We start from the raw sequence: 12,475 nt of genomic DNA, 5'->3' as shown, positions 1-12,475 counted from the left end.
AAATAGTAGATTTTACGTTGCTCTTAACCATGTCCCCTAAGTTACCGTGAATACTTCAAAAACCAACCTAACCATTCTGGTGCTTTAAAAAAGAGAGTTAGCTAATTCTGGTGAGTGCAGATTTAACTTTGGAGAGACTGAAGTGAGAATATCAATCAAGGAACTTTTACTAAGCTTTAGAATATTATAATAATTCTTCCTGTCTTAATAGATGGGCACTTCCTCTACATCCTCTCATATTTCCAAAACCATAAAGCTTTACAGGTCTCTAGTTCTAAAAAAATTCCTATTTTATATTTGAAAAGAACGCTTTCTAATGCAGGAGAGAGGAGAATTGGTGCAAACAAAAAGAGTTGTGCAGTCCCTCAGTTGCCCTCCCAAAGCATTTGTGACTTGGATTTAGAAATCATTAATTGCTTAAGATGTATGAATTTTCTGGCTGGCTTATTAAAAAAAGAAAAAAAAGCTGGCCAGTCTTTCCTCACAAATTCAAGAACAAATTGTGACACTCCTTCAGATGTATTTTTTTTAAATGTTAGTTCTTTTTTGTTCATAGATTTATTATGAAGCTATTACTTCCCCAATTCTTAATGTCATGGCAATCTATTTTCAGAATGTTTTCGCTATCAAAAAAAGAAAATCCATTGGTTCCCAAGAACCATCTTAAAACTAGAAGTGTCTGCTGTACAGCATATGTAATCTGTAAACTTCACTAAATATTTGTTCTATACAAGTAGCCCTTAACTTGACCTTTATTGTCATGGAGAATTACTTGCAAGTGCTACAGGACAAGAACCAAATTAAGATTACTGAAATATAGAATCTATGTCTGGAAGACTTACAGATGATTTTTGGAACTGAACATACTATAGTCACAGTCTTGGAAATGTACACTGTTTTAAACACTCCTGAGACTGTTTTCAATTTAAACAAAGCAGCAAGGCCTCCTGGAAAGAACATGGGCGTAAGAGTCAGAAATCCCAGGTTCTAATCTCAGCTCTGCCATTTGCCTGCTGTGTGACCTTGGACAAGTTACTTATCTGTGCCTGTTTCCTCATCTGTAAAATGGGCATTTAAATACCTGGTTTCCCTCACCACTAGAAGATAATTAGGTCAGACCCAGTCCCTGTCCCACCAGAGGCTCACAGTCAATCTACCCCAGTGCTTAGGAAGCACTTAGTATCACAACTTTTAAGTCACTTCTCTAACACAATACTATACAATGCTTAACCCACATTTAAAGCACAATTTTAGTTACTTGGAAGTTACCTTACTATACGTTGTATATAAAAAAAAAACCACAACAAAAAACCACACAACTACCCTTTTGCCATGCTAAATACTATAGCTCACTGAAAGTAGGTAGGTCACCAGGTCATGCATGACTATGGGATGCTCTTCATCTTAGCACCTAGTTAAGATCTTTTCAGCCTCTCACATGGTGGGAGTTGGAGGTGGGGGAGAAAAAAAAAATAAAAAGGGGGGGGATAGAGGCAGAGACCAACCAGGGAATCAAGTACTCTTTCTGTATTGATAGAGTAGCCGGCAAATGTGAGAGAGTGGGAAGGAAAAACTGGGCAGATCAGGTTTTCCTTTTGCACCTAGAAAATGGATCAAGAATTGCCTTTACCTTTCCAAATCACCGTATCGTTTAAAATTAAATAGGCAGCCCTATTCCCTCCTCTCCCACTCTCAGGGGTTGGGGAAGTGGAGTGAGAGAATCAAAACAGTTTTACCCCTTCCTTTTTTACCATGCTTCAATTCCTACTATTTTAGCTATTTTAAGGGAGCTGGGGGTCGGGGGGGGTGGTGTTAGAAAAAAAAAGCTTGGCCTTCTACCATTTCTCTAAATTTCCTGCAACTAATTATTCCAGTCCTGAGAAGCAAAGCACTCACTGGTTAAGCTTCTACAAATGTGTGGGAGTTTCTGATAATCAACATCTGGGCTGTGTTAATAGAGTAGATAGAATTTGCATACAACGAAGGAGAATAACCTCTTCCCCTCTCCACCCCAACAAGGTAATCCAGAGCAAAGACATCTCAAGTGCATCTGCACTATATGGAAGTGTTTAAGTCTACACGCCTGGCAAATAAAAATGATTTACATTTTTGAATGGTATTTCTTAAGTGAATACTGTGTGCCAGGCACTGTACTAAGCACTGAACATTACTTTTAGGACCAAGACAAAACTCAGTTGTAATGGAATTCAGTATCAGATAAATTAACTTGGTTCCCGATAGGGGAAAATGTGACAAACCCACCTAATTTTTGGCACTTAATACCCCAAGTCTGCTTGCAAAAAAAGCCAGTGACATTACTTTATCCATTTGAATATTATTTCAAAGAAATTATACCCTTTCTTTGTTATACTGTACTCTCCCAACTGCCTAGTACAGGGCTCTGCACACAGTAAGCACTCAAATACGATCGACGGACTGACGGACTCCAAACCACCAAGGCCTAGAATGAGGTAAGTCCACAGCATGTTGAAGTTTCAAACAAAATGTCCCTTTCACCCTCCCAGCAGCGATTCTCCATTTCAACTTAATCCCCGCTGGAACTAGAGCTCTTGATGGCCCAGATACCTGAAAATCTCAACAAAGCCAGTTCTTCCTATACAGTGTTTCCTGCATCCTCCGCCAGGACTGCTTCCACCTTGGTCAAAGGTCTTGTCTTATCACAGCAAGTTTATCAGCCTCCAGCTTCTCCCCCTTCGGTCCACACTATACGCACACACACACACACACAACACACACACTGCTCCGCAAATCATTCTCTTCAAGTATAACTTACCTCTCCGCTCCTCAAAAATCCTCTAGTGACTTCCTATTTCCCTTCACATCAGGTGAACACTTGCAAACCAGCACCAAGGTTCTCTACTAACTTTTCCTCATTTTACAGACCAGCCTTTTTACTTGCTAGTCCCCAGCTTGCTCTTTTCATTCCTCCCCAATTAACCTTCTACACTTCTTGACTCTCAAGCTCTCCCTCTTCCACCACTTTGCTCTGTGTCACCAGCCTGGAATTCCCTCCCCAACATAAAACCAACAGATCACAGCTTGCCCCACTTTCAAAGCTCTCAGGACAGCTTTTTAAAAAAAAAATCTGATATTTGAAGTGCTTACTATGTGCCAGGCACTGTCCTAAGCGCTGGGGTAGATACAAGCTCATCAGGCTGGACATCATCCACAACCCACATGGGGCTCACTGTCTTAACTCCCATTTTACAGACATGGCAACTGAAGCACAGCAGTTAATTGATTTGCCCTAGAATTAGAACCCATGTCCTCTGACTCCCAGGCCCGTGCTCTCTCCACCAAGCCACACTGCTTCAACAAGCCTTCCTTGATTAAGTCCCCATGTGACATCAACTCACCAGCTACTGCTAGGACATACATGCTTATTCATTACCTCCCCCAGAACTTGAGTAAAACTAATCGTAGAATGGATTGGTAAAGACTTTCATGTTGGGTCCAATACCTTTACTGCTATTTAAGCACGTCCTTCACGCACAAAAAAAAAACCCCATGCTTCTCAAACAACTTGATGGTTCAACCAAATTGAGCTACTGAAACTCATGACTACAGAATACCTTGATGTTATATCTCACAATAATATCCCATCAATTAGAAGATGAAGATCTAGAACCTTATGTTTTACTTAACACTTAGCTTTCTTCCTCGGTTTCTCAGCAGCTTGTCATTTGAAAGTTTTCACTCAAATTACTGCCTCCCTAACATTTCCACCAAGCATCAAACCTGAATGCTACGATGAAGATACGTAGCAGGGTATTTAACAAGTTAGAAGATGAACTGTGATTTATGTGCCCAAAACAGAACTTGTTCAGGGAAACTACAAAATAATTTTCTACTACTCATAACCCAGACAAGTTATTTTCTGAGGACTGAATGAAAATAAACAACCATGGGAAGTGAGGCCTCGAATTAACCAATTGATCAGCAGTAAAATTTAGTTCTATGGAAGCCATGGACTTGAATCTTTATAACTTCAAAGATTTTAAGTATGCCTTCTCCATGCGCTATCCCACTTAAACCACCAAATCACGCAGGGTGGGGGAGAGTCAAATGTTACAGTCTGGAAGGTTACAATCTGAATGGGAGGATCCGAATGTTTTAGAAAAAAAAGATATATAAATGAAGGACTTAGTACAATTTGAGTGTAGCTTCTACTTTGGCAAATGGTGAGGATTAATAATCCAAAAGAGTAGATCATTAGACAACTTAGTAGAGCCAACAGAAAGTGAAAGTCAAGATTGCAGAGGATAAAATAAAGATTAAGCATTTCAAAGAGGAGAAAATGTGCCCCAAAATGGATGTTTCATTTCTGGAAATTCACATCAAACTTGCCTTTCAACTTAACCCAGGAACACAGAGGAGCATGAGAGAGAAAACTAAAAACTGAAGCCCTCAGTACTTCTCTCCTTTAGAACAAGTTTATCCAAACCCTGTTCAGGGTGATAGCCACTTGTGATGGAGTTTCCTCATCAAGAATAACAGATGACCCTTTGTCCTGAGACTTCAGGAATCTGCATGAAGGAATGGATTATAACGCTAGTGATTTATTTGCTCAGTATCACATGGACTCTCTTCCCAGACAGCCATGTTTCTGCAAGACCACAGAGTGCAGCAGAGATGAAGCAATAATAATAATGTTGGTATTTGTTAAGCGCTTACTATGTGCTGAGCACTGTTCTAAGCGCTGGGGTAGACACAGGGGAATCAGGATGTCCTACGTGGGGCTCACAGTCTTAATCCCCATTTTACAGATGAGGTAATAGGCACAGAGAAGTTAAGTGACTTTCCCACAGTCACACAGCTGACAAGTGGCAGATCTGGGATTCGAACTCATGACCTCTGACTCCAAAGCCCGTGCTCTTTCCACTGAGCCATGCTGCTTCTCACATGGCAAAGGGCACATGAAGGTTTTTTAATGATCAGGACCCACTTATGACCAGGGTGACCATCAGCTATTGCCAATTTCTTTGACCGCTAGACTCACGGCTGAAGCTTAGTGGAAAGAGCCCAGGCTTGGGAGTCAGAGGTTGTGGGTTCTAATGCTGGCTCCGTCACCTGTCAGCTCTGTGACTTTGGGCAAACCACTTCACTTCTCTGTGCCTCAGTTACCTCATCTGGAAAATGGGGATTAAGACAGCCCCATGTGGGATAACCTCATTACCTTGTATTACCCCAGCATTTAGAACAATGTTTGTTGGCACATAGTAAACGTTTAACAAATACCATCAGTATTAGCGCTATCTTGCATTCCAGTCTTTAGCACATAGTAAGCACTCAATGCCATTATTATTAATCCCTGGCTGTAGCACTCCAACCCAGGAGGCAGTTGTCTCAGGAGCTGTTGTGCTATCTTTCAGAATTCTTGTGAGGCCTGTACACCTTGCAGAATGCCTGAAGTGGTTGGTTTTACCAAGCTGGCATAGCCCCAGTAGGCAGAACTGGGACTAAAACCCAGGTCCTCCCGATTCCCACAGCAACGCTTCTTCCACCATCCAGCAACTTGCAATGAACAAGCGACTGGAGTAGCTCTCTACAGAGAAGCATTACAGACTTAAAAAAATTAAAAATAAACAAACAAAAAAACCTTAAGTTGGGCATAGCTTTTGCCGGCCATGCTCTCACTTCAAGGGAGGGGTTAGTCACAAGTTTTGGTGGTTAAGTTCCACCACTAAATGACACCTAACAGCAGAAGCAAGAGAGAGGCCTACCACCAAGAAAGAATAGATTTGTTTTATGCCACATTACTGTTGGGGGATGAGTAGTGAGGGAATCATTCTCATACATATTATTTATGGGACATTAAATAAAGCTTTGAAGGATTACTACATTGTGCAAAGTCGTTCCTCTCTCCCTTTTCAAATCAAAGAAGAAACCTCTCGAATGTACCTGTGAGCCCTGTGTGGGACAACCTGATTATCTCGTATCAACCACAGCAGTTAAGTACAGTGCCTGGCACAAAATAAGTGCTTAAATACCATTTAAAAAAAACACAAAGCATCACCAACATGTTTCAGGGAGAATGAGTTGAATGCCAAGAGCGTTAGGGGCTAAACAAAACAGAATGGCCCTGTCCAGGCACAGCAGGCTTAGTTTCAATCAGGGCAGCTTCTCAACAACCACCTAGGCCATTCTGGTGGTTCTTCCACCTTCACTCAGAGGCAGAAATGCCTCCTTCCAGCTGGTTCTGACCCCACTTTGCAGTGCTCTTCTTAGGGTTACTCAGGGGAGGGGAGATAATGATGGAAATGGCAATGGTCCCCCTGATAGGAGAGGGGAAGTTATTCCCCACAAAAAGGAAGTAAACCACCTACCCGGAGAACAGGAATAAAATAGTAACCAAGACACCACCCCAAAATGATTAATGTTCTGAGAGTGGTCTGCATTCAGTAGACTCATTAATACTACTGATGAATTCTAACCTAACCAGATAAACAGGGGGTGATCTGATTTAAGAAAACATAGCTATACCACTTTAGAAATCAAGAGCAAGGTGAAAGATTCTTAAGTTGAAACATTCAAAGTCCTCCAACTAAATGGAGAAGGTAACTCAGATGTTTTGCAACAGCAAATATGACCATCACAAACACCAAAATCTAATTGTATTTCAGACTACTATTTCACAATGATTGTTTCAGCTCTGATAAATGAATCCAGGACTTGATATTTGGGAAGTACACATGGAAAATTCCTTGTGGTGATACTTTAAATGATCCAAATCAAAAACCACTAAATATAGGCTATAGTCATTTCATATTGTTAGAAAGAAAGGGACTCGCCATTTATTCAAGTCCAACTAAACCTCAAACGGGTGGGTGCGAAAAAGGGAAATCATGGCGTTAGAAATAGCCTCATATCTATCACTTCATTCAGTCTTCCCCGTTCCACCTCAAAGCAGGTGAAAAACTAAATCCATCCAGAATTTATGGTGGGATCTATTCGATTGTCTCCAGAGATGGGGACTTCATAACCTTCCTTGATAAACTGTTTCAGCATTTTATTACCCTTATGGTCAAGGAGTTCTTCCTTATGACCAACTGAACACTCGTTCTATAATTTAAACCCCTTGCTTTCTTTTGTCCTCTGTGGACAAGAACAATTGGTTAGCAACCTTTACTAAAAACCCTTCACATTCTGAAGGACAACATGCACGCCTTTCTTTAACCTTCTCGTCCTCCGGGCTAAGAAACCCAAAAAAAAAAGAAAAACTCTTAGAACCTTTCTTCACAGGACCCATTCTTGATCCATTGAATCATCTTTGTCAACTTTCGGGGTGTTCAGGGTTCTAATACCATAGCGAACGGTTTCTAAATCCCTTTAGCTAATTCATACTAGGGCTCAGAAATATTAAAGTGTTGGAATAATTTTTAAGCAGTCATCATACTTGGACAGTAAGACAGCAATGAGAAGTTTGGAGTAATATTTTTTTAAACTCGAATTGCATTATCAGTGGAATTTGAGCGCTTGTGTGATGCGTATTGTATTAAGATCTTGGGAAAATACAAGAGTTGGTAGATGCAATTCCTGCCCATAAGGAGCTTACTGCCTACCCCTGGAGGAAGATACCCTCATAAGCTAGTTTTCCAAAAAAAAAAAGGTAGACAGCGCTTCATTTGGTAAATATATTTAGCCTCAAATACATTCCAGTTGCAATATTGTGGGTATACTTCTCAAATAACTACATTTAGGTTTTCCCAGAAATTGTTTGACCCATTCTTGAAGTATCATGAAGATTGCCTAAATGACTTACAACGCTGTCAGCTCCTGGGTACCGCTGGATTCCCTGAAGAGATTTAATAGATAGTTGTGTTTCTCTTCTGCAAATTTCAGTGGAATCTTAACAGTGAAAAAGTAGGTGGACTAAATCGTCACCATATACTTGAAAGTCTCCGCTGGACAAAGCACCACCATGAAAGCTGAATCTCACCGTATTTCCAGAGGTGGCCATTTGGACACTTATGCGGGTTGGCCTAAGGTCTCATTAAGACAACGGCAGAACTAGAAGCCAGAAGTTAGCTTCCTGCACTAACTATTGACAATACTGTTTTTCCTAAAGTCCTTGTGACATTTTCTAAGCACAAGCACTAAAACATTCCCTTCACGGGCACACACACCACTTCGCTTTTAGGGTTATTCTAAAACAATAGTTTGGCGGGTTGGCTGTGGACAGGGAACGATGCCCCCAGGTATGTTGTATCGTGCTCTCCCAAGTGCTTAGTGTAATGCTCTGCACCCAGTAAGTGCTCCACAAATATCACTGACTAATTGAGGATCAATCTTAAGGAAGGAAGGCGAAGCCAAGAAATAGAAGGGCCGTGATGAATAAGAATACCACGGGAAAACCGGATTATCTGGCCAACTTTCCAGACACCTCAAATCCTAATCCCAAACTATTCTCTCAGGTATCAACTTCCACTTAAAATTGAAGAAAATACGACTGTTTACAGTAGCGTTGAGGGTGTTGCCCAGTTCTTGATCAGAATGGACAATGTGAACTGCTTAATAAATCAGAGAGAGGCATTCAAAAAGGGAGGCCTCTAGTTGAAAGCCAGTATATTTTTAAAAGAAGAGCCAAAAAGGCCTTAAAAAAGGCTTCAAACCCACAAAACCAATATACCCTTGCATAATAGTTAGTTTTTATTAAAGATCAGCCGGAGACTAAAATAGTACATCTCGATTACAATCCGTCCTAACAGAAGACTGAGTACCTGTAGGTTAGAATTGTGGTCACTTGTACCACTACCTAAGGAAATTTCAGATGCTAACCTAAAAAGCAGTTTCATTTTTCAGTTATGCCAGCATCTGGCTTTCCCCCCACCAACCACTGGTATACAAAATTTCATTTACTCAAATTTTTTCCTACCTCTAGTAGTTTTCAGCACAATACAGGATTAAGTAGCTGTTAAATATCGAAAATCGTGGTTAAACCTTACTGTTCCTGCTAGAATAGGGCAACTAAGGACATGTACCTACAACACATCTGAGTTTTTTCTATGACTTCCAACAAAATGGAAGTATACCCTAAATTAAAATTCTGGCTTGAGAATATTGGACTTCTCTGAAAACAGCCTGCCATTTAGAAGGGCAAACAATAACAAACTGGTAGAACAGCACCCAACTAAAAAAGAAGTGAATCTAAAATACCCGGGGACACCTATTCCTTCAGTCTAAATACTGGAGAAAAAAAAAATCTCCATCAGAAGACTACATAGACCAGCCTATTTCTGGAAAAGTAAAGTATTTCTAAAGCAAACTGTTTAAAACCAACAACCCGGGTGACGGGAGGAAAATAGCAGGTCATTAGTCTCTCCTAGCAATCTGCTTCAACACAAGGTGTCGTGTAATCACTCATTGAAGTTTAAGAAATATCGGACGGAAGTAACACAAATTAAAATATTTCTAACAAAACTAGTACAACGTCTTACGTCAACTCCAGAAATTCAATGTTTTCAATGGCGTCAAAAACACAAACATTTACACGGCAGAGGAAGGGGCAAACTAAAATTTGTTCTGATCCCACCCAGAGATTTTGAGAGCAAGGATATAACGATCAGTCTTAATTCCACAGAAACAAACCTGCATTTCTCTCGTTACGTTCGCATGACGAGTTAAAAAAAAAAAAAAGCCAGAGAATTTACCAGTAGATGACCTAAAAACCATCATAGCCTCCAACCCATTTTCTCTCACCTGTTAAATCGTGATGAATAAGGTCAGCAAAATTGGGGTCCTCACCCCACCAAAATATCCATAGCTCTCTTCGTCCAGGTCTTTGATCTCTCCGCCACACACCCAGTACATCTGCCTTAAGACAGCGACTAAAGCTACTTAAAATAGGGTCTTCCTCTGTCACCGGAAACAGAATTGGGGCAGAAGTTGGACCTTGCCAGACATATCGTTTCCATTTAATTCCTGTTAAGTCAGCCTGAATAAAGAAAAGAGTATTATTTAAGATTAATCATCACACTATGGGAAAAAAAAAATGCCTGAAAAAATTCCCAGCTATCACTTAAGGGCCAAATGATGCTTCGTGACTCTGCTCGCTAAGAAATTTTAGGCTGAAGCACGGCTGTCATCTTCACATTCCGTAAGGTAACCAGGGTAAATTAACCCCGATCTGCAACAAGCCATACAAATGATTTAGATATAAAAATTCACAGGTAATATCACTAAATATTTTCCACAATACTCTGTACTCGCTCCAACCATTTCTTCAACAGAGTTAAAATAACTGATCATTTCCTTCTTAGTAACCCTATAAAAGTGAATGAGATTAATGTCAACCCCTTATAAATGAATAGCTGAAACTATGCTCTTCTCCCAAATTACTCATGCATTTGATGAAATGTTTTCTAAACTTGTATTGGAAAAGTCAACATATGTTTCCTTGCTGCCAATTCTGAAAACAAAGTGTTTAGAATAAAAAAATCTCAAAGATTTGCTCATAAATGAACTGTTATATTTAAATTATTCTCTTATATTCAGAGGAGGAAATTCTAAAGGAACTGAAAGCCAGCTGGGAGGTGGTAGAATGTCACATTCAATTTCTCCTTAAGGCAGAACCCAAGAGAGAGTGTTTGGTGTCTGAACTACATTAAGAGACAAATTTATGAAGATTTCTAATGCATTCCGGGACAACAAAACAAAAAAGTTTCAAGATTTGGCTTTAAGAAGAATTCAGCAGATGGAGTTACAACACTCCTTCAGAATGATTTAAGGTGTAAGGCAGGAGGTGCCAAAAATGAAACTGCTGATACATGATGGGCAGTTGGGACTTGCCAACTAGTTGTGTTTCCACCCACTCTATTTCACTTACCAAACTACATAACCCTTTAAGACTTCTTTCGGCTCAGAGGGAATGAGAAAGGAAGATAGAAAATTTCAGGGATCGAAGGGACGGGGAAGTTTCGCAGTGAGGAAGGGCGAATCTGCAACAGTTGGTCGTTCTGAAAGCCTTAAGGCTTAATTGTCAGAAGCCATCACTAGGCCTGACCCATGCAACAAACCAACCCACCATCCCTGGAAACTTCCAACTGGCTTAAAAGACTCAGCCAAAATGAAAGTCGGCACACGCAAAACGCTGTGCAAAACATCCATTCGAGACACACAAAAATCTTGGCAGCGGCACCCCGGCACACACCCCCTTCACGACCCCCAATGTTGCAATGAAAGCAAGATGGGGGGGGGGGGAGAAGGAAGACGGGGGGGAAGTGTCAGGGGAGAGAAAACTTTGTTTTCGACCTCGTAAAACGAATCCAAGTACGAAGGGGAAGAGGGTCTGGCAGAAAAACGACTTGTCCCTAAAATAATCCATGACACTCCGCACAAATGGGAGCGTTTGGGGGGGGGGGGGGGGGGCGGAAAGGATTTTGCGTCTGAAAGATTCTTTCTCTGGGGTTTTCGAGACGAATGGGGGCAGGATCCTGCGGATTATCTGAAGATGGGGCGAGACGGATGAGGATAAAATGGAAGGCACATGCTGCAAAGTGGGAAGAACTTAACGGGGACCGGTGGGGAGGGGGGTTAGAAAAATGAAAATAAAAAAAGGGAGCCCGGGGCAGGAAGGGAACGGCAGGCCATGGAACGGGGGGGAGCGTCGAGGAGGAGATGGGCGAAGAATAAATCGATCCCGTCTGCGGAACCCTTACTTTGTGCAGAGGACTGTACTGAGCGCTGGGGGACGGGAGGGAAGGAGAAAGGGGATTCTGCCACCGAAAGAGGTGCACCATCAAGGTGGCTGGAAGTCACCGGGCGGGAGGGACGGCCGGAGGGATCGAAGTCGACGTCGGGGTGGGTTTTGGAGAAAGAATATAAATGAAAATGAAAGGATTAAAGGGAGGGGGGCGGGGGAGAGGGCCCGAAGGAGGCGTCTGGCTCCCGCCTGGGCCTAGTCTGGCGGCTCGGGCGTCTGGCTCCTCACCCCCGGTGGGGGGGTCGTGGGGGTGGGGAGGGGTGTGTGGGGAGGGTCCCCCCCGGCCCCGGGCCTCACCAGGCAGAAGAGGTTACAGTGACAATCCTCCAGGCTGGCCCCGTTCGGCACGAAGCAGGAACTCATCGTCCCTCACAGCCGCCGCCGGCGCCACAACCCACCATCCGCCATTACCGCCGCCTCCGACCGGGGAGGGAGAGAGAGGAGAGGAGAGGGGGAGAAACACAGACACCGCGGCGAGGAGGAGGAGGAGGAGGAGGAGGGCGGCAGCGGGGGGTCTGTGGCGGCGGTGGAGGCCGCTCGGTCGGTCGGTCGGTCGGTAGGACGGTAGGACGGACGGACGGACGGACGGACGGCCGCCCCCCCTCCGCCGGGGACCCCGCACGCCCGGCCGGCCCGGAGGGAGGGGGCCGGGCCCCGACCCCGCCCGAGGCCTTTTTTTTTCCCTCCCCCCTCCCCAAATTCGACGGCTAAACGATCGAAGCGATAATTAAAATGGAAACCACGACCGCAGAC

The 12,475-nt window shown here is 42.7% G+C and overlaps 1 protein-coding gene across 1 annotated transcript in view; it reads right to left on the bottom strand.

The window, feature by feature from the left end:
* MED13 (mediator complex subunit 13) overlaps window positions 1-12,216 on the bottom strand; it is a 91,421-nt gene extending 79,205 nt beyond the window's left edge. Inside the window, exons 1-2 of the mRNA XM_001509857.6 lie at window positions 12,020-12,216; window positions 9,721-9,955 (exon numbers count right to left, since the gene is read on the bottom strand). Of these exons, the coding sequence (XP_001509907.3) occupies window positions 9,721-9,955; window positions 12,020-12,085 (301 nt within the window). The 5' untranslated portion in view covers window positions 12,086-12,216. The remainder of the gene's footprint in view (window positions 1-9,720; window positions 9,956-12,019) is intronic.
* Between the last annotated feature and the right edge of the window lie 259 nt (window positions 12,217-12,475).

Source organism: Ornithorhynchus anatinus, chromosome 17, assembly GCF_004115215.2.
Source record: "Ornithorhynchus anatinus isolate Pmale09 chromosome 17, mOrnAna1.pri.v4, whole genome shotgun sequence".
Lineage (NCBI taxonomy): Eukaryota > Metazoa > Chordata > Mammalia > Monotremata > Ornithorhynchidae > Ornithorhynchus > Ornithorhynchus anatinus.
The sequence above is the reverse complement of the archived record's forward strand: the minus strand, read 5'-3'. Positions and strand labels throughout refer to the sequence as shown.